We start from the raw sequence: 20,896 nt of genomic DNA, 5'->3' as shown, positions 1-20,896 counted from the left end.
CCAAGTTTTGTGTTATACAGCATTTTGCCCTCTAATGGAATGTATCAAGCTGCTCTTGTGTTTCCCCCATGAGACAAGGTCACGACACATGCACCAGACTTGACAAATGGGTCAAGTCATCATGTCTTTGATGCGTCTGCCTGACCTACAATAATAAATGGGCTGAATTACCATAAAGACTATAGAGTGCATTGGAATATTAGCACCACCCACTAAATTTAAGAAGGACGTCCATCCATAAGCTGCGGGTGCAGTGGTGCTGTCTGCACCGTAGACAGGTCAGTGGTGCTTAAAAATGCATGAGGATCACTTCTGAACTAGGTTTGAAAACTGGGTCCAGCATGGAGACTGACTCATGAAACAAACTGGGCAATGTTCTGAACTTGAATCATCAACTCCTCACGTCTTTTATCGACATTAAAGAGCTCAAAATGCGCTGTAATTCTGTCGGTTTGATGCAACAAGGCTCAATCTTTTGGCGGCATCACACTCTTTTGCCACGTTGTTGTATAAGCTACAGGGTTAAGACAAAAGCAGCGGTCCGGAAATGACGCTAAAGGTTCAAGGTGTGGTGTGAAGGACTGAGTGAGGTGCAGGAGTTCAGGCGTCAGAGGGCTGGAGTATTGGCACTGACACCAAGAGGTCTGTGGATGTGACCCACAGACAGTTCGTGATCAAGTCAGGACTTGTGAATCAAAGGCGGAGGGGAAGAAACCCATCCTCCTGCAAACACATTCACAAGAATGAAATATATTCACCATGTACTCTCCTCATGGGAGGCTACACGTGACACGCAGCGTCTCTGCTTTGCCTCAAGAGCTCATCAGAGTCATCAGCTCAGCTCAAAGAAACGCGGCATGATCAAAACTCACACTGACACGACTGGCCTGGATGCAGCTTGTGTCTTTGGAAGACGACAGTGGACAAGATAGAGGAAGAAGAAGAAGCCCTTTTCGTCAACTAACCAAGTCTCCAGCTGAGAGGGTCAGAGGAGCGGTAACTATGGATCACTTGGTTCAGTTAGTGGGTGAGACTTGACGTTGAGGGTGGGTTGATGAAAGGCACTGGCGTTAGATGGGAGATTGGTGGTGGTGGTGGGAGCAGGGGGAGAAAGCAGCTAAAAATAGCACATGCCTCTGCAGAGATACAGAGAGACAGAGAGAGAGAGAGGCAGAGCAACAGTGTTGTTGTGTCTGTGTGCCAGCAGGATTGATCTGGAGCTCAGTCCTGGTTAGACCACTCTCTTGTTTCGGAAGAATTGACTGAATACTGAAGCGATACAACTCATCATTCCAGAGATTGTAGTGAATAGATGCTTGGTGCGGCGCACACTTCAGCAGGTTTGGACACATTAGACGGCCGCTCAGCCATCTTCCCCCTGCATGGGTCGCTCATGGAAATGCATATGCAGACAAATAGGGGGGGAAATAGAACACTTTTATTGAAGACAAAATTGCTCACTTGATGATTCCAAGTCAGAATTAGCCTTTGTAGATAACACTATTGAAATGTTGTCTTCAAACCGATGACACCTGTAGTGACCAGACACACCTCTCATACATCGCTCACTTCTGACAGAGGCCTAGTGAAGGAGAAGTAGAGCATGCGTGTTCGCTTTCTCTCCTCGTCCTGAGAAAATACAGCAAACTAGACCTGTCTGGTTGAGAAGATAAGAGCAGCATTGTTCTCACTCACAGGCACAATGACAGGCCCAGAATCCATTGACCCACCACCACTGAACCCGAGCTAGATGAACAAGTAAACTGTGTGGAAAATTTGATTTCTAACTAGTTTATCATGAGTATCCCACAAAAAAATATCATTGAAAACAACAGGTTGACCTTGATTCTCGATTACACACAGACTGGCTACTTGGCTGCACCTCTCCTCCTTGACCACCAGAGGTGTGGTGTTCTAAATCTACAGCATGGTGTGACTAATGTATTGTAACGGGACTGTGGTGTATTCACTGAATGTATCAGACTGGTTTGGTGGGTTTTTTTAAACTTTCTGTGATGATCACAGAGTGATATTACAGAGAGTCGCATTCGCCACCAAGCTAACCAGTTCTGACACAGCATCAGTTCTTGGTCTCAGAAATCCTTACAGATGCTTCAAAAACTGGCATTTTGGAAACCCTGATAAATTCCACGCAGCCAGTCAGAGCCTCCACAATGATTTTACAGTTGGAGAAATGGAATCAAGTCAACGCTGAAAAGAGACCTTTGAAAACGCGGATCAAGACATCCCGTATTCTCTGAAATGATGGTCTAAGTTAAAGACTGTGACGCCTTTGAGCACACTGTATAATGAGGACGAGAGCTCAGGCAACCCTGGGTCACTCGGAGTGGGAGGATTCTATTTAATGGGGGCACATCGACAGCACCATGACAGCTTCAGAAATTAAGGCCAATGAGCTGCTGTGCCCCGTAACAGCCGCTGTATATTCACCATGTCAACAAGAGTGGAAAAACTCTTCCAACAATCAGGATTCCTTTCAATGTGCTCCGACTGAGCAACGCCACAAGTCGCTGCCAAACTAATGTTTTTCCTGGCACAGTTATGTTAGTGTAAGATACTGTAGTGTTGGTACGTGAACTGGCTTCAAAAGCCTCCCTAAGTGTGGAGCATTAGCGGTGAAAGAAAATTAGAGCTATTATCTCCGACGCTAATTCCCGCAGTAAGTATTTGTAATTATTATACATCTCTTTCAAACTATAATTTACAAGCACAACTACACATAGAGGAGGCTGCTCCATATGAACAAGAGCTGGACCACCATGACCCTGTGGGGCCGCTCAGCCATCTGCTGCAGCTGGTCACAGGTCCGGCGTCAGAGTTAAACACACATTAACTGGTGAGCCAGCAATTATCCTCCAGTTATCTCTCTGCAAGGCCAGTTTGCAGCTCGTGTGTACAGTGGGTGAAGTAGCCCACAACCTCAACAAGGTCCTCTGAGAACATCCATCACTGAATGAAATCATTTTCTGAGGGACAACAATTTCCAAACACGCAGGGGAAGGTGATGATCTCCAGCCTGCATCAGTCTTAGGCTCTTCATTTCTTACTTTGCCCCAAAACCTTCTTTAGCACTGATCTCAATCTGCCGCCTCTCTCATTCCTTCTGCCCTCTATCACCTTCTCCCCTCTGCCCTGTCTTATCTTCATCTTTGCTACTCCCTCCATCCAAAAGCCACCTCCTGCCAATTTCAGGTTTCAGTCAAAAAGCAGCGGCGCAGAGGTAAGATGCCCACTGTTGCCATAGTAACCCCCCCTGCTCCAGATTACAATGTGACTTTGTCTGCACTGTCTGTCAGGGCTAAAATGTCTGCTGCTTTCATGTCTGACCACGTACACGCCCGCACTTGTCCTCACAGGCTTTCCACGCTTTGTCTCTTGGTGTGTCACATTTAGGGGCAATAAAGGGAGTGAAGGAAGACTACAATGGCCTGTCGATTCAAGGTCGTGAGACTCACAACCTACTGGAAGCCTGACAGCAACACATGGGCACATCCCACTTCAAGACTTGACATCATGGATAACACTCAAGGTTAGGGATGCACTGATACCAGCCTTTCTAAAATGAGTAGTATAAGTACTTGCATTTTTTTGCAAGAAAAGCATATAGGGATACTTTTGTTTTCAATCCCAGATCAAACAAGAACTAAACAACATATAAATACCAATGACTCGTAGCTGGATCCACACAGATGCTAACATGGTTAGTGGTTTGCTAACTAAGATGGAGCAGTTGTTATCGCTCTACTGAGAGCGTAGACACATAGTTAAGAAGGTCATTCTGGGTTGTAGAACTACTGCGAAATTTAATCCAGCTCCACCTTGAATAACCAATGTTCTAGAAACCTGGTCTACATTTTTTTTGTAACAATGACTCTTACATTATTTCTATTAGCGTGTGACGAAACTTTAAAATAAAATAAAATAAAATCCCAGTCGTATTATGAAGAGGGCTGCACAGTGGCATGACGGTCACTACCAACTAAGCAGATCTATTCCTTTGATGTTCCCGCCATCCAGGTCCACATGCACGGCAGGGCCCATGATCCAGTGAAGTCAGGAACACGGCAGAGACCCGCTGGCAAGCATGTAATGATGACAGAGTGTGATCGCTCAGCTTAAATCTTTTGAATTTGGATCTGTGAGAATCCTCTACGGGTTGACTGAGGCAGGTTGACATTTAAGTGTGACAACTGCTCCATCATGGCTGGAGACAGATTACAGTCATATTCATATCTCCTCTGGACACCTGCTAATGATTTTATAATTACAGAACACACTGTTGGCGCCGTGGGGCTCACACACATGCGCCGGGGAAACACACACCCAGAGCATCTTCCTCGCACACACACACCACGTCTCATCTTGGCCCCGATAGTCAGCCAGTCATTGCCGGCAACAATTCCACTAATGGAAGCTGACGTTACATCAAACACAATAAAGGATTTCATTAGCTGCTCTTCATTAGCCAGCGCACCTCGGCACAAAAGGTGAACACACGCCGCACGGACAAGGAAGGAAAATAAGAAGAGTTTTTGAGAATATATAAATGACGTTTTTGGTTTTGGTATTGAGCTCCACCACCCGAAGTACAACGCAGAGACAGCAATCTCGCTGCTTGTCTCAAACAATGTCCTCCTTGGCCTCCCGATTTCCGCAGGAACCTCGTATCCCCAACCTTACGTGTCACAGTGTATCAAGTCCCAACGTTCAGGCTAGATAAAGACTCAGCAGTATTAGCTGGGGATCTCGCTAGTCGGCATAAAAAGCAATCTTCTAAGTGCACGCGCACTCGTTGACGCGTTGCTATCTATGTGTGTTAGCTAAAAATGACTGACTTGCAATTTCAACTGGAGAATGGACGGTCTGTGCACCCAAAGGAATTCATGGGAGGACGCGGGGCCAAAACCAAACTTGTGACCAAAGCTCAAATCGATGTAGCTTATGGTTGGGAGATTTATAGCACTTGTATATATAAAACAAATCAACCTTGTTTCTGTTTCAAATGTGATTTTGTGATACAGTAATGAATGTCCACAACTGCTCTGTACGACATTCACCTGATAGTACTAGTAATTCTTCACTGACGCCTGAGGTAAGTCGTCCGGCTAAGACTCGACTGACCTCACACTGACAGACCGTAAATCTCAATTAAAAGTTGAGCAAAATGTAAGTCAGGTTGACGCTATTTAAAACCATTAGAAACTAAATTTGCAACACTATTTTTAAAAATTTGCAGCTCACGCCATCATGGCCATTTTGAAAATAGCCCAGAAGCTGCTGGAGAACTACAGTGACCCAGAGAACAAAAATATTTCAGACAAAACCAAAGCAATATGAAAACATTCCCACATCAGGGAGCCACTGTGGGTGAGTTCCGGGGACCTGGACTACCAAACTACGTGGGAACAGATTCTGCAGAAACACAAGCTACGCATTCAATAAAAATAATGTATGATATATACTGATATTAATAATAATGATATTGACAGAGGGGGTTTCATATCAATAAGTAATTAAAGATGAGTTTATATGAAGAGAACTCAGAAGATATATATATATTTTTTTCATAGTGACAATGAGACAGTCCTAAATGAACACATCAAGTGTTCATAAGGAGACCAGCAGCAAACAGGAAATGAAGCTGTTGGTCTGGAAGAGTGAGAGCAGTTGAGTTTCAGATAAAGGGGTGCACGAGGGAGGCCTGGGGCGCGACCGCTTCTCTCTTTCCTCTCCTCCAACTAATTGGCATGTTCCACATCTGCAGGCCTTTTCAGCAATTGAGGAGCTGGTGGAACCATGAGTCCCAGCCGCATGTAGATTTGTACACCGGCCCACCAATAGCCACCTGACTACAGCATGTACTGTGTTATATATATATATATATATATATATATATATATATATATATATATATATATATATATATATATATATAAGCTTTAAGGTGTTTCCATGAAATTAATCATAACAAATTTTTATGGATGCCACGTTTTATTAAACAATAAATATTAGTATTACTATTATTATTATTATTATTATTATTATTATTATTATTATTATTATTATTATTATTATTATTATTATCAGCAGATTCTTCAGTTTCATAAAATGAATTTATGAAACCAAACATCTGTCAACTACATCCAAACTGACATACCAAGATTCCAGTTAAAACTGCACTCAAGAAATGAGTTAAGTCTTCCTCTTTGAGGTGACACTTCCCCTCAGCGAAAGCAGTTAAATCAGAGTGTGAATATTCCAGTCCTGCTGATAAGGAAAGGAGGCTTTGTCCTGTTGCACTCTGGGTAATGCAGCTCTCCATTGTTGGCTGACAGGCCGCCATTGAGGAGCAGGTTTTAACACCGATAGCATCACCACACTGCATGGACACAGTCGCAGATAAAAAGCCTATCCAACATGACACATGCATGCCAACACCTCCCAAACAAGCCCCGCAATCTGATCATCAGAGGGGAAAGCAGGAAAGTGGTGCTGTACCACCAAATGAAGACAAACCAGATAAACAGGCCAGGGGTAATTCGAACGCTATCAATGGAATCCAGAGGGAATGGATAAAGCAAATTTAATTATCTATGTCTATCGTGTTTACGGCATCGGTCGCTGTGGCGACGCTTCACAACAGACCGGTCCACTTATCTCAACCGAAGGTTTCCAGGTTTTCCTGGAAATACAGCATTTCATGTCTCCTGTTTTTCCTGCCATTTCACCAATGCTAGTCCATGCAGTTTTTGGAAACGTAACCACCCTCTCTTTGGGAACTGCAAGTGGCCAATCAACAATCAGTGCCGGCCAAAGAGAACCTGTTATTTCCGACCCCCGTAATCATTTCCATCAGATGCCTTGCAGTTGCTCACATTCAAATGACAAATGGAAGCTCGCTGCTGGGTGTCAGCAGACAGACACAAATGCAACGGTGACATAATGCACAGCCAGAAAACAGAAACCAGAACCAGCCGCGGAGGACAATAGCCACCCGAACATTTGAGCAGCTTTTGTTCGGCAAATGATATGAAGATGTTTTGAAGCCGGAAAATGAACTCGCAGGTTTGAAATGCAATATGTGGCGCAGTTTGTGTCGAGCTAATGTGAACCAGCATCGGAGTAGCCTCAACACTGCCCTATTTTGCTGTATGTGTTGCTGTGTGTTCCCTTACTATATGTCGTGGATTCAAAACACCGTGGACAGTCAACTCCCATGGTAATGAGGGTGGTTGCAGGTATTGTGGTACTCCCAGAAGCGGCGCACGGTGGTGGACCTCGGCTCCACAGATCTAGTTTTGATGGAGGTCTGTGTGGCACCATTGTTCGGACCGAAACTCGAGAAAGGTGCAGTGGATTTCATAATCAGGAACCAATATCCAAATACTTTCCCTGCACTTTTACAGCTCAGGACGACCTTTCATCGTGTAGATGGTGTTATTCCAGTATCTACAATCCTCCCGAGCTGTACTGAGCAGCAGTGTCAGCACAGGGCTGCCACTTTTCTCGTAACCAGCATAAAACCCTCACAAATAAGGCTTTTGTCAGGACATACTTCCCGTTTGTCTGGCCTTCCGCCAAGTGACTTAATATGAATATATATTATGAATGCAGTCTGTGGTGCGATGGAAAAATGGCACTGTGGAGTGACAGTTGGCTGTGCGATGCTAGCATCAGCTACGTGAATCCAGTAACCAGTCCATCGTCTGCATTTGACAATAGTAAAAGCTTGTCACGAGTATTAAACTTGTGTGTTTGATCGGCTGCTCCGTTGAGCAGGGGAAGCGCTTGAGCTCGGCATCCCAACTGTTTACCAGGAAACGGATATGAATCTTTTTTTTTCAGCCCTACTGCATATGAGCCAGCAGGCAATGCAGGGACCTTATATAATGTATATCAGCATATATATATATAGCGATTACCTAGTCTTAAAAATTACTCGTATCCATACTCAGCATTGGTAAGTTCTCAAATGTCAGTACTCGTATCCAGTAGTTTCGGGACAGCCCTACAAATAATCCCGGTCTCATGTAACCAAATCTCCCAGTCAGTTTCCTGATTGATAGATGCTCGGTCAATAAATCGTTATATGATTTAGGAAGCAAAGCTTCAGGGCAAAAAGAGGCCAAAGGCATCAGATTTAACCTTTAGAATACAATTCATGTGTGCTGACTGCATGTTGAAATCACTGCCTGGCTCGCAGGATTTCTCTGACTATTGATTCCCATCTTCTTGGAGGCAGAGCGATCGATCGGAGGGATTTAGACACAGGAGCAACTCTCTCTCAAGCTTCTTTTCAGGCTAACACACTTCATCACAGTTGGATAAAGCCCTTCTTTCTCCCCCCAGCTTCTCCGACTCTGGCCAGAGCTGCAGAAGTTTACTTCCATCTCTATTGAGGGTAAAAATTCCAGCAAATACAGAGGGGCTGTTTGTTTGTCACACGTAGACACCACTTTTCACAGATCAAAGCACTCCACAACCAAGTGACAGAAATCGCGGAACAACTAAGTCACTACAACAAAAATATAACCAGAGAGTAGATCACAATTTCACATAGAAAGGTCACTAACTAGCTGGCGTTCTACAACAGTGTTACAGGATTTGACACAGTGTCAAACAGCTTGTGGGCTCCATGTGGAGTTTGTATGGCCTCCTTGTGCCACAGCAGGTTTATAGACATTGTTTCATGTTCCGTCACTGTGCTCCTGATGACACCACGTGCCTTCACACACAAATCCCTTCGATAGAAAGTGGTCCAGGAAAGTGGAGCCAAACTACATTACAATGTTGCCTCAAGGGAGCCACACACGTCATGACTTGCACACATGAAGATGAAAAGATCTGGTGTTGTCTGTGGTGCGGCCCAATACTCTCAACACTTCAAACAATGAAAATGAATGTTTATATTAAGATCAATTGAATAAATGAAACTTGGTAAGGTATGGTTATGGAATACGCGGCCCCCTTTACAGGTCGTCTCCGGTCTTATCTTATGACTCCCCAACAACTTAGCGATGCGGGTTGTCATCTTTCCTGTAGACACGCTGCTAGTCTCTTTAGTATAAACACATTATGCTGCTTCAGCTGCCATGCCCTGGGCACCAGCAGCAGTCTAGAAGTTTCTCCGTCACTCAAATATTGAGTCTGTTTTCCTTCCACTTGAGCAAAACGTAAAAAGGGTATAAATACAAGCTGTACCGTGTATTTTGCTGGTTATATTCTCAAGATCATGCCAGCTGTCAAGTTAAATGACATGAAACTAATCATTAACAAATGACTGAAAATCAAACCTCCCATTTCATGGCACTTGTTTGTTGACGTGCGTATATTGTTTAAGTTGATGAAGGAGTCGGATGGGAGAGATCGTGTTCAGTAAAATGTGAGGTCGAAGGCGGTATTGACCTAGTGCTCACTGACTGAACCAGTGTCACTAGATCCAAACTGAGTCAATCCAGCAATAAGCGTGTTTTCTTGTTGGTCTTGGACCCTGCTTCTTCACAGGTGGAAGCAGATGGAAGACCAGTCAAGATAGTACACTAAAGGCTGGATGGGATATGGGTGGGCAGCAGTTACATGCCAGCTCTTTTACAGTACAGTAAAACTGAGATTGAATTGTACTCACAGCAGATCATGTTCAAGCAAAATACTACAACACTTTTAAGACAATGACAGAAGTCTTGAATTTTGTTTATGTTGTATTAAGTGCTGAATACATATATTGTAGACACAGGTACCAGATGGGTCCAAAAGGATCAGTCCCAGGGTGCATCTAGAACTTCGACACCAAGCTCAACGTCACCCAGCAATAAGTTCTCCGTTGAGGGGATCATCTTGCTCGAAGAAAAATCACAAGAGTTGGCTACCCTAGTGGAATGAGCTCACCAATGCCGACCAAAACCTTCTAGACCAAACAAGGTCCAAACCGTTATGACTTAGTTTAAATGTAGGACGGATAACTTCCGGGAGAGGGTACGGTGGTAAATCGATTCTTTTCTTTTCCTTTTCACACATAGAATTTGAAGTTATTTACGGTAAAATCAACATATCACAGTTCCTGTAACTAGCTTCTATTTGAAACACTTTAAATGCACTCAAAATTAGTCGGACAATGTATACTCTAAGGGAAACGATATAGCCTGCAAGTCTTTTAAACCACAACGTTTTGTTTCAGCTTGCTTTCATAAACGATGAGATACATATACCATTTCCACTGACGACACAAAGCTCCACTGATGTGCTCCTTCATTTCTGTCTATTTTAGTCCACGTGAACCGAACCACGGCCAACCACATAAGACTAATATATTCTGTGGCTAATGGAGCTGGTGCTTCGAGAGCCAAGAGTCGTTAAAACGATTCTCACTCATTTTCTCTGAAGAGCCAATTATCTCAAATAGTGGCGTTATGAAAGAAGCTCAACTTGGTCAAGAGAACAAAGCTCAACTTTGGCCCGTGGCCTCAAGGTCAAACGTGAAAGAAAAAGGGAGAAAGCGCTTCGATAGTTTTGTCGTCTTAAGACGGCGCCGGTCTTTACGTAATTGATGAGAAGCGATCGCTATCTGACAACAATGCGCTATGACAAAAGACATGTTGGGACAGCCTGATGCTTTATATACATGTGTGTGGGGCACAGAAACAGACGGAGAGAGGAAGAGAAAGAAACGGAGAGATTGTGTCGTCGTCCTGTGATGAAAGGCCTGATTGATTACGAGAGATGACTGCAGTAAATGGCCTGGAAGATGGGTCCATCTCTGTTTGCTTTTTTCTCCTCTCTTAAACCTCCTTCCCACTCTCACTTGCTTTCTGGCTTCTTCTTCTCCCTCGATCTGTCAGCCCCTCGCCGTAGCTTCATCATAGCAGCCCATCAGCGCTGCGCCTCTTTCTCGCCTGATGGCCCGGCTATTAGCGCTAATGCATTTCAAACATACAGCAGCTGCCACTTCGCAAGCTAATAGAAAGCGCACGTCTTACTACCATTCTCTGCAATCATTCTGTCCTTCTCTTTTTGGCCACACTTAAGTCTCATTGTGTCACGCATTGCATCAACCTTGAGTTGTTCGCGACAACCCAGCAAGTGGTTAAAATGTAAGGTTCAGGAGAGGCCATTGGTTTGGTAGTTAAATGGGAGGATGCTATTTACCACGAAAACATGTTGCTCTTTTGACAGCAGATTCTCCAAGGTCCCTGCTGGTGTGTACTAAATAGCAGACATGGGACCAAGTCACACATGTGCAAGTCTTAAGTAAGTCCCAAGTCATTTTTTCTTTGGCAAGTCAAGTCAAATCACGTTATTTTATTGCACAGTTTCATCATATTAAATTGAAAAGACAAGATATAAGTAGTCACTTCACATCATTCTGATTGTTGGAAGAGTAAATCCAATCTAATTTCATCTTTCCACTGATATTAAGTGAAATACAAGGAGTCATAGTGAAAAGTGATGACCTATTTATTTGGGGTTTGTATTCAGTGTTGAAATACTTTCAGAATCCCCGACATGTTGACGCTGACCTGAGAGGGGCAGGACGTTTTTGTAATTTTTTTATTTAAAACTAAAAACACCAACCCAACAAGACTCAAGTCATTCAAGTCATCGTGCCTCAAGTCAATTCAAGTCAGGTGCCACCATACTGCAAACATTAACTAAACGATTACATTTTGAATATAAAATGATTTATGTTATATACTGGCAGAAGATGCGGTTTCAAATGAAATGAAGCTGTCAAGCTTGAAACAATTATTTTATCACTGCACGTCATTCTTCTAGAGGGCACAGATACACAGCACCCAAGAATAAGTGACTCAATCTGACACATGACAATGACACCGCGTTACATACATACATACATGCTACCATGCAAATGACGCTAATATGAAATCCAAACTACCGAGAATTGCTGCCAGTGGTTTTAATGCAGTGAAAATACTCAAATGACATGTTTAAATCTAAATACATACAGCGAAAAAAGAAATACTGCAAAAACAAACTGAATGTGCAGAATCAATATGGCTGTGTCAAAACACGTGCCATGTTATAAATCATGCTCTGACCACTTGCTATTCATTTAACGCTGCCAGCCACAAGATTGTTTGGTGACCTGATTTGAAAAATCACATGCCACAGACGTGAGAAGTGTGCTGCGCTCTGGCTGCTGGCACTTTCACAAATTCACAGTATTTGTGTGTGAAGCTGCTCCAGTAGTCCGGCAGTACTGGACCCAGAGAGCTGTGGGACGCCGCTGCGGCCAGCAGAACAGTAAAGTGTCACAAGGATGGAACCTGACCTTGAGAAATCAGCAATCCAACAATTTAGTGTCTATTTCACACTCCATTTCATTCCAATGGATCTAAAACCCTCAGCGACCATCACAACAGTTGTTATGATCAACATTTTGACATCCATAATGTCCAGAAATGGGTGTGGCTAGAGCAACCGAGTGTGTGTGTGAGCGTGAGTCCGACCGCATCGCTGATGCAGCAACAGCTGCAATGGCAGCCGCTGCAAGGGACAGGCGTCTCATTGATGCAATTGATGTCACCGTTTGGAGAGACGAACAGATGTGCTGGGCCAGGTAAAGACTGTGGGGTTAATAGGCACTTAAGAATATGCTAGAATCCATATTAAGTTAAGAAGAAAAGTCTGAACTTGAGGCACCTCAATTTCAAAAGGCAAAGGGATCTAAAACAGAGCATGATGGTTTTTGTTTTAGACCTTTTTTTGAACATTTTATTGGTTGCTTTACCCTCACTTTTTATGTCTGTGTGTTGATCTAGTACGTAGCGAAAGATATAACACTGATATCAGTCCAAACTCTTGACTAGTGTTGACTCTTCGCATTATATTGTCAGATTTATTGCCAATCGATAAGAAGAACGTCCAGGAGTTTTTCAGCTGGTGTGGGAGGACTGAGCAGCTGACTGGTCTCCTTAAGCTTGACAACTGCAGATGTATGCCTTTGTTAACTAGCGATTAATTGCATCTTAAACTCTTGAGTTTATACAGTCTTCATGGCATATCCAGATGCTGTTGGCTGAAAAGGAAAGAGGTTGGGGTTTGGCATGGGATGGCGCTCCTTTTGCGCTCTATATATGTATATTTGTGGTGTCACATGGTACATGAACTCAACTTTTAGAACATCACACAGGAAGAAACTATGGCTCCAAAATATATCGGCCATTTTTGGACCATATGTTACAATAGGTCCACATCACTATTGGCCTTCATCTGGTCTGTCCCTGCCGATATTTGTCAAATTTGTGTTAAGAATGCAGTCTGCCGTTTATATGTGCCATTGACATAGTGCTAGTGAAATCTCCTGCCTTTTTTCTGTTTTGTTCATTCATGCTTTCATCAGTGATAGATTCATTTCTACTTTTCTCCCTATTCTATTATTCTCTATTCTATTCCCTTATTCTCATGACATGTTGTTCGTAAGGGTTATTGAAGCTCCTTTGCAAGTTAGTCAACATTTTTCAGTTTAGCTTAAACAATAAAACCATTCTGTATAAGTATGTATTTTTTCTCATGGGAGGTTTGCAAAACAAATCAATATTTCTACAGTGTAATTTTCTTAATACCAAAGCCAGTGCTGTGTTTAAGTGTTTCAGCACATGATAGGACTTGTGGGATTTCTTTTAACTGACAATTCTAAACATTTAAATTATGTTGTGGACCATATGCAATGACATCAGAGGCCAGGTAAGGGACACACGCCTCATATCTGGCAACTCAACGGGCAAGTTCACTACAACCATTTACTCTCTCACTATCCTTTGTAAATACATCAAACCAGTGGTCAATACAAAACCCACAAAGAACGTCGGTTCATCAGCCAGACAAAGCCAAAATATTAAAAAGAGAGAAACCAGAGAAATGTCGTAATACAGAGTATCTCTGGTGTCATTTAGGAAAATATGGCCATATATGCTTTTAATACACTCATACTACGGCTTCCCACCGACTATTGTCCTCGAGTACATTCCACACCTTTCTCTTCACTTGACAGGCTGCTCCACCCGCCTGGTTTAAGATGCAAAACATTTCTCCTAATATGCCCAAAGAGCACGCAGCCTTAATCTAATTCGACTGTCAGTCAGCAGAGTGTTCAGCCAAAGAGAAATTAGGAAAGCAAGAAATCTACAAACCTCTCGCAAGGATGTGGCATCTCTCCCTCTCTCTCCCTCTCCCTCTCCTCCCCTCAGCCTTCTCTCCACCTACTTTGCTTCATAAAAGCTTCCACCATCGCCCCTGCTGAGATTCATTACCTGACCTAATTATAAAGGCAAATGAAATCAGCTGCAATACATTATTAATAGAGCAGCACAATTATCATTCATTTGCAGCGTTTTGCAACAATACCACATTTTCCGACGGTTTCCAAGGCTGATTTAAGACACACACTGATAAGAGAGAGGTGATGGTGACTGGACAGAAAGTCAGAGGCACAAACATGGCGTGGAATGCATACAAATAAGTGGGAGACAGAAGGGATGAGTGCTCTGGTGGGGACATCTTGGATTAAAGAGGCAGCAGGACTTTCCACTCGAGGAGGTATCGATGCCATTTTGGATACAGATGTACGGGTGTGGTCACCGTGACCCGAAATCGACATCCTGCACGGGCACACTTTCGATTGAAGTTCTTTGTCCTCAGGCAGGTAGAAGGAGATATCCACTACCCGCAGGCTCAAGACGAAGAGGAAATCGCACTGCTGCTCCCACAGCCGGGGGCACGGAGCACCTAAAATCATTCCACGCACAAAGTTCAGTCCAGCGAGGTCCTGACTAATGTGAGACCAAAGCTAATTTCCCCATAGTAGATAAAATACCAAACTATTTTTAATAAAATGCAGGGGAAGGAACTGCTCTTCTGGCACCCTCGGAAAGACCTCCATTGAAATGATGGAGGACTGGATCACTTTCCTCGACCAGGGTGTCGGTGTACTTGCGGACCGGGCTTTTGACAACAGCTGTGTAAGCAACCATGAATAAAATGGACTCTCCCGCCAAGTACGGCTCATAATTATTCGTTCTAAATCAGTTAAAGCCTTTTCTCATATATTCCCCTGGAGGCACGGGGTTAAAAATCCATTTGCGGGAAGTGTAGCATGACAGGGACCTCGTCTCCCTGGAGACAGTGGATATGACAGTCGGGAATGAGCATGTGTATTTTTCAAGTCGAGGCCACGGACATGTGTGGAAGTGCAAGAATAGGCAGCCGAACGCACACGTTCATGGAGCAAGTACAGACTTGGTGAAGCATGTTCACAAACAACGTGATGAATATAATTCCGGATTTCAAGAGCGGATGTCATATCGTTTAAAGGTCAGCTGTAAGAAACGTTCAGAATTATGAAAAAAAACAACTAAAATAGAGGCAAACGCTTCTGAGATTGAATATTATTTCCCCATTTCCTCTGTGATGCTGATCACATTGTCATTACACAAATAAAAACGAGGAATATTACGGGACCCTTATAGCTTTTGGGACAGTAAACTAGTTTCCTGAGACAGAAAAAGAACTCGTCTGCGGGAGAGAAGGGAAGAAGAGCACGTGTTCTACTTTACCGTCACACCATCTTGCCACACGTGCTCGCGCTGAAGCTGCTCTGCTTCTTTGGCCAGTTTCTGGAAGAAAACAAAAAAAAATGCAGAGAGAATGTCAGAGGACAGCAGAACATTGATTGTGTGAGTCACAATATAAGTGTGTTTTATATGAGAAACAGAGTGACCTGGCTCCTACAAAAGTCATTGCAGTTTTGACAAAATAATTCAGCAGAATGAGCAACAACAGTGTTGTTTGTGAGTAAATGGAATCTCATCCAAATACTGCAGAAGAAATGCGCAGATAAGAACTCAAATTAAAAAAAAAACAATTTTGTTTTAATAACCAAAAAACATTTTCCGCATGTCTAAAAGACATAAACAGAAATACACGGAGCACAATGCACCCGTGCCCCATGTGCCACATTGGCTTTGTGCGCTTCAGCTAGCTGAGGCTCGAGTTGTTGAGTTTTCATTTGCTTAGCTTCAGTCATCCATCATGCTGCGATGATAGTGATGCAGTCTTCTTATATTGGAAATCAACCAAGTGGAAAATATGTTGGACGGAGTTAAAGCTTCTATTGGATCATCATGGTCTTCACTCTTCTCTGCTCTCGTCGCCAACAGAATTGCTCCGCTCAGAGATTGGTGCCACATCACCAGAGAAGCAACAGGCTTGTGTTGTAGAAGAGAACAAAGGCCAGGCATCATTTAGGGACCATCAACAAATTCTCATTCAAATATGCCAATGAAAACAGAACATTTTTAGGAGACAGAATTGTGAAAAGCTTTTTCATGACACAAGACAAAGGACTGACACTTTGTATGATGATTTCAAGAATAGAATATGACTAAATGATCATTTATTCACAAATGGGAAATGGGTCCAGATGGGTTCATAGTTCAAGTAAACTGTTAAGAGATATGAGATACATTAGGGACACCAGACAACATGTCCATACCATAAACAAAAGTAGATTTTCCTCTTTCAATAACACTGTACCATAGTTCACATATTATAAGCAAGTTCATAACAATGTCAGAATATGATGATGGGAGGGCCCCTAAGTTAGTAGTAGGGAAGGATCAGTCCCCCGATGGTGATGGAGAGTCCCAACAAAGCAACGTAAAACAAACCCATCAATACAGCAACAGCAAATCTTCCTTCATATTTAACACATTCATTTATGCTACAAAGCCTCGTTTTTATTGACCTAACAAATGTCTTGTGTCTTACAGTTGCAGAACACATTCCATCCGCTCCCCTCAACTCTCAATCATGATCTTCAATCTCGCTGCTCTTTCATCCCCCCGGCTCAGTCATTTTGTCGGCATTTAATCTGTCAGTAAGTATCTCTACTTTGTCCCTTTAGAAAACCCATTTCTCTCTCCCTGAGAAGCCCACATGTTTTTTCAGCTCACTGTTTCCCTGAGTATACTTTCTCTCCCTCCTAGTGGGCCACCATTTCTGCAGAAGCCTATCTCTTCTCCAGCAGCTTAATGCAGTCCCCCTTTGCTCCAAAACAGCCATGTGTCTTCATGTGTCTTTCCTTCCTCCATGTTGGCCCAGATGGATGGGCGACAAAAACAGCCTATGAATCAGAGAGAGAGATGTGGGAAGAAGGGGGGCAGGGATATATCATCTACGCTGGTGGCTGGAACCCAAGCAGCTTAGAGCGCTGGATGAGCATAGTGAGATCAGCACAGTACAGCACAGATAAGCTCGGTGCAGGCCCACACAACACAGCGTACAGACGCGAAGACACCAGAAGAGTCAACACCCATCAGCTCCTCCCCTCTACTGTCATTGCTATTCTGACCTTGACCAAAATTCATCCTCCGCTGGCCGTTTGTCAGGAAGCCTCCGAGCAAGGTCAAGAGGCATAAGCACACCTTGGTAATGGATAGCACTTTGGAGTACCTCGATCACCTGCCGTAAATGGCGACTTGCCATGACATAGCCTCTTGAATGATACCATGTGCTGTAGGGAATCCAACATTTCCCCACAGACAACGACAACGGAAAAACATTTTTCACCCAAGCAACTGTGGTGTCGTAGTAGAAAACTATAGTCATGAACCAACCGTCCCAACAAATCTTCATTTGCGTCCGAAGCACAGGTGTTTCAATGGAGTCGTAGAGTTTTCCTTCCCTGCACAACATTTCAAGTCACGGGGAATCTGCGTTGCATGTTGAGTAATAAATAACAAGGGTCTTTATTCAGAGTAGCGCCAGAGCTGTTCACAAAGTTCAGGCAAAGTTACGAATTTGCACACATATAAACATGCTGAAGGACATGTCTCATATCGGCTAATGTCTCAGCAAAACAGAAGGACCTAAAATAAAATAATAAAAATAATAAATAAAATAATAGTCCACGAGCAAATGCACGCTATTTGCCTTGGGAATAGCTCAGTGATGGCGAGGCCTTTCATTCAGTTGATTCACAACAGTCTGAAGTCTGGTTCTGAGGCGGAAAGATTAGAAAACGCCAGTTTCACATCTGTGCAGCAAAACCACAAAAGCACATGGGAAGCAACTGTTTTTGTCCCTTGTCAGTCCACACCACCGTCTCAATTTTGATGCTAGATTCAAGCTTCTACATGATTCTTGATTTTATTTTGTGTTCAGTTATGTGTCTAATGGTAGCTATGCGTCCCTGAATGAGTATAGCACCTACATATAAAAGGAAAAAAGCCCTAAACACTGGGAGATCCTGGATAGGTTGGTCACTATGTGGATGAAACCCAGAGATGCTTCAGTTGACCCAGGAGGAGACGCAATATGACATTTTAAAAAGTAAGTACATAACGTTAGAAACTGTGGTTATGTTGTGTGATCTCCTACAGTACTGCACTGTATTCCAGTTATATTTACCAAAGATCCTTCTTTCCTCTACAGTCAGACCAGAAACAAGAGCTTCGTGACATCACCACTTCAATGTGCAAAGAGCCAGCTGAAGCACTGACCTGAAGGTGTCTCTGCTTTACTCTAATCCGATGGTGGAAGGAACCCTCGGAGAAAGATCGCAGGACGGAAGAAAGAAATTACAAAAGGCTCAGCATGAAGTGATTGGGATCTTTTAATATTCATAATGGTTTTGTAGCCGGGGTCCAGAGGGGAGTGCTTTAATCATTGAAAGTCATGTTATTTCTCGGGCTATGACAGTGCACCAGGGACGAGGCCGCGTCATGCTGGGGTGCGCGCCAACTTGACTGTGGGCCACCGGTGGGACTGCAGTCGCCTGTTAGGCCTTTCCACTGAGCATTAACTTAAAGGGCAGTCCACACACTATGTTGCGGGATCTGGAGGGACCTTCTAAAATCGGTGTGTGTGTGTGTGTGTGTGTGTGCATGAGGCTGATAGGGTACGGAAAAGGAAAAAAAACACGACACTGTGTGTGTGATTGTGGCTTTAAATCAATGTACTCAGCGTCTATCAAATGACCTCCTGAGTTTTGTTTCTCCAAACGGCGAAGTCACCTTGGGGACTTAAAGACTGTGAAATGACTCTGCAGAGACAACTTAACCTCCTCAGGCAATGTGACGAGGGAAACCCGCTGGTGTAAATTCAAAAGTGACTGGCCGAACTAAACGGAGTCAAGAGCCTGGCTCAATATGAAGAGAGCATTCACACAGCCATCGATCCAGAACTGCATCACTAAAAACGTGCACACACCTAATGCTAACCAAAAGATATGCCTCGTCCTTGTGATAAAGATATTACTCACTGCAGGGTGTTCAGCTGAAGGACCGGGGCCATTTTACGCTGGCTTCAATACACATGTACAATACAATACAATACATTAAATTTTAATATTCATTTCATTACCGATTAAGGTTAGTGTTCAAACATGGCCCATTCAACAAGAGACAAGAGCAGGACCTCTTTAGTAGTGTGTAACCAAAAAAACTGCAGTGCAGTGCAGCTGTCACTCCTGAGGGGGGCAGCAGACTGAGCCCAGCCACAGCAGCCGCTGACGCTTGTCAGAGAGAGCAGTCGGCTTTAAGCTCTTCATTCTGTCTTCTCCACTCGGTCAGGATTAAGGCCAATCATAGAAATCACTGAGTCAGAACCGTCCCACAATAACAGATGGAGGGACTTTCCAATCCAGAATTTAAAAAACACTGCAGACAAAGTTGCTCTCGCACCACCTCTCTCACCTGCACACCATCGCCACCACTGATCCCCGTCCTATCCCTTCATCACTGCTTGTTTTATCCTCCCATCACATATCTGCACTCAATCTGTCACAGCATTCAGCCTTTAATATTTTCATTTCAAGTCACATATCAAATGGCACACGGGTAAAATGATGTGAAAAGAGGTCTGTGCTAAAATTCTTTGCGGAATTTAACGGTCTTTTTCCTGTTTTCACATACATTGATGAAATCGAAGTTAAGACCTTCAGTACTCAGTGAAGAAGACTACTAGTGAAGAAGAACTGCATCTGCATCATGAAGGCACCAATGTATCGCACAATTCCGTGGTACTATGCCAACACCAGTGCTACTTGTTTTGCTATACCAGATTTTGGTGCCAACAATGAAGAAGCAACAATAAGGCGAATTGTCACGCTCCATGTTGCATATTAACATACACAGATGATAGATGAACGACTTGGCCACCATTTGAACCGCCCACGTGGCATGATAAGACTTTGCCCTCAAGGTCCGATCGTAAACAATGACCGGACTTTAAACGTCAAAATGCAAAGAGGACTGAATAATGAGGAGAAATAATGGCCCTTAATTCCAGGTCCCTGGTTAGTTTCCTTTTGACAAGTGAGTATTGTGGTCGTGATGAGCCAACCCTGACACCACATCTATACTGGATTGGTGGGAGACCGAAGCTTTATTCTATGATCCAAAGAGCCCTGTGGCGGGCCGTTTTCACAGGCTGGGTGTGTAGCACCATTGTAGATAATCCCTGCCTTTGTTTCCTCAATAATCTTTCCTCCCAGAAGCGGAAACGTTAACACTTCCTCCCCACATCATCCAAAATTCCCATTTCAACTCTGCTTTTGTCGAAGAGAGCAGATGGGGATGACACCAGCTATCACCTGCTATTAGACTTTGGGGCTCAAAAAAGCCAGGTATTGCACCAGATTATCATGCTGTTTTGCCAAAAGTGAGCTGAAGCATCAAGGGGAGTCGCATGCAAATGTTTAGCCTGAGGTCAGCCACATTGCCAGGGTTCCAACCTCGCAACCGATTCTAGCTTTATCAGAGGAAGATGCTCTAAACAAGCTATCGAAGCGTCTCAAGTCCAACAACACAGCCATTCATAATCGTTTATTTAGAGCTGGCATGTCAAACTCAGGGGCTCC

General features: G+C 43.6%; 1 protein-coding gene across 6 annotated transcripts in view; it reads right to left on the bottom strand.

Annotated features, from left to right (window-relative positions):
* cacna2d2a (calcium channel, voltage-dependent, alpha 2/delta subunit 2a) overlaps positions 1-20,896 on the bottom strand; it is a 159,622-nt gene that overhangs the window by 69,995 nt on the left and 68,731 nt on the right. For all 6 annotated transcript variants that reach the window (XM_053868542.1, XM_053868543.1, XM_053868545.1 and 3 more), the window contains exon 4: positions 15,591-15,650. In XM_053868542.1, the coding sequence (XP_053724517.1) occupies positions 15,591-15,650 (60 nt within the window). The remainder of the gene's footprint in view (positions 1-15,590; positions 15,651-20,896) is intronic.

This window comes from Synchiropus splendidus, chromosome 6 (genome assembly GCF_027744825.2).
Source record: "Synchiropus splendidus isolate RoL2022-P1 chromosome 6, RoL_Sspl_1.0, whole genome shotgun sequence".
Classification (NCBI taxonomy): Eukaryota; Metazoa; Chordata; class Actinopteri; order Syngnathiformes; family Callionymidae; genus Synchiropus; species Synchiropus splendidus.
This window is presented reverse-complemented; position numbering and strand designations above follow the sequence as displayed.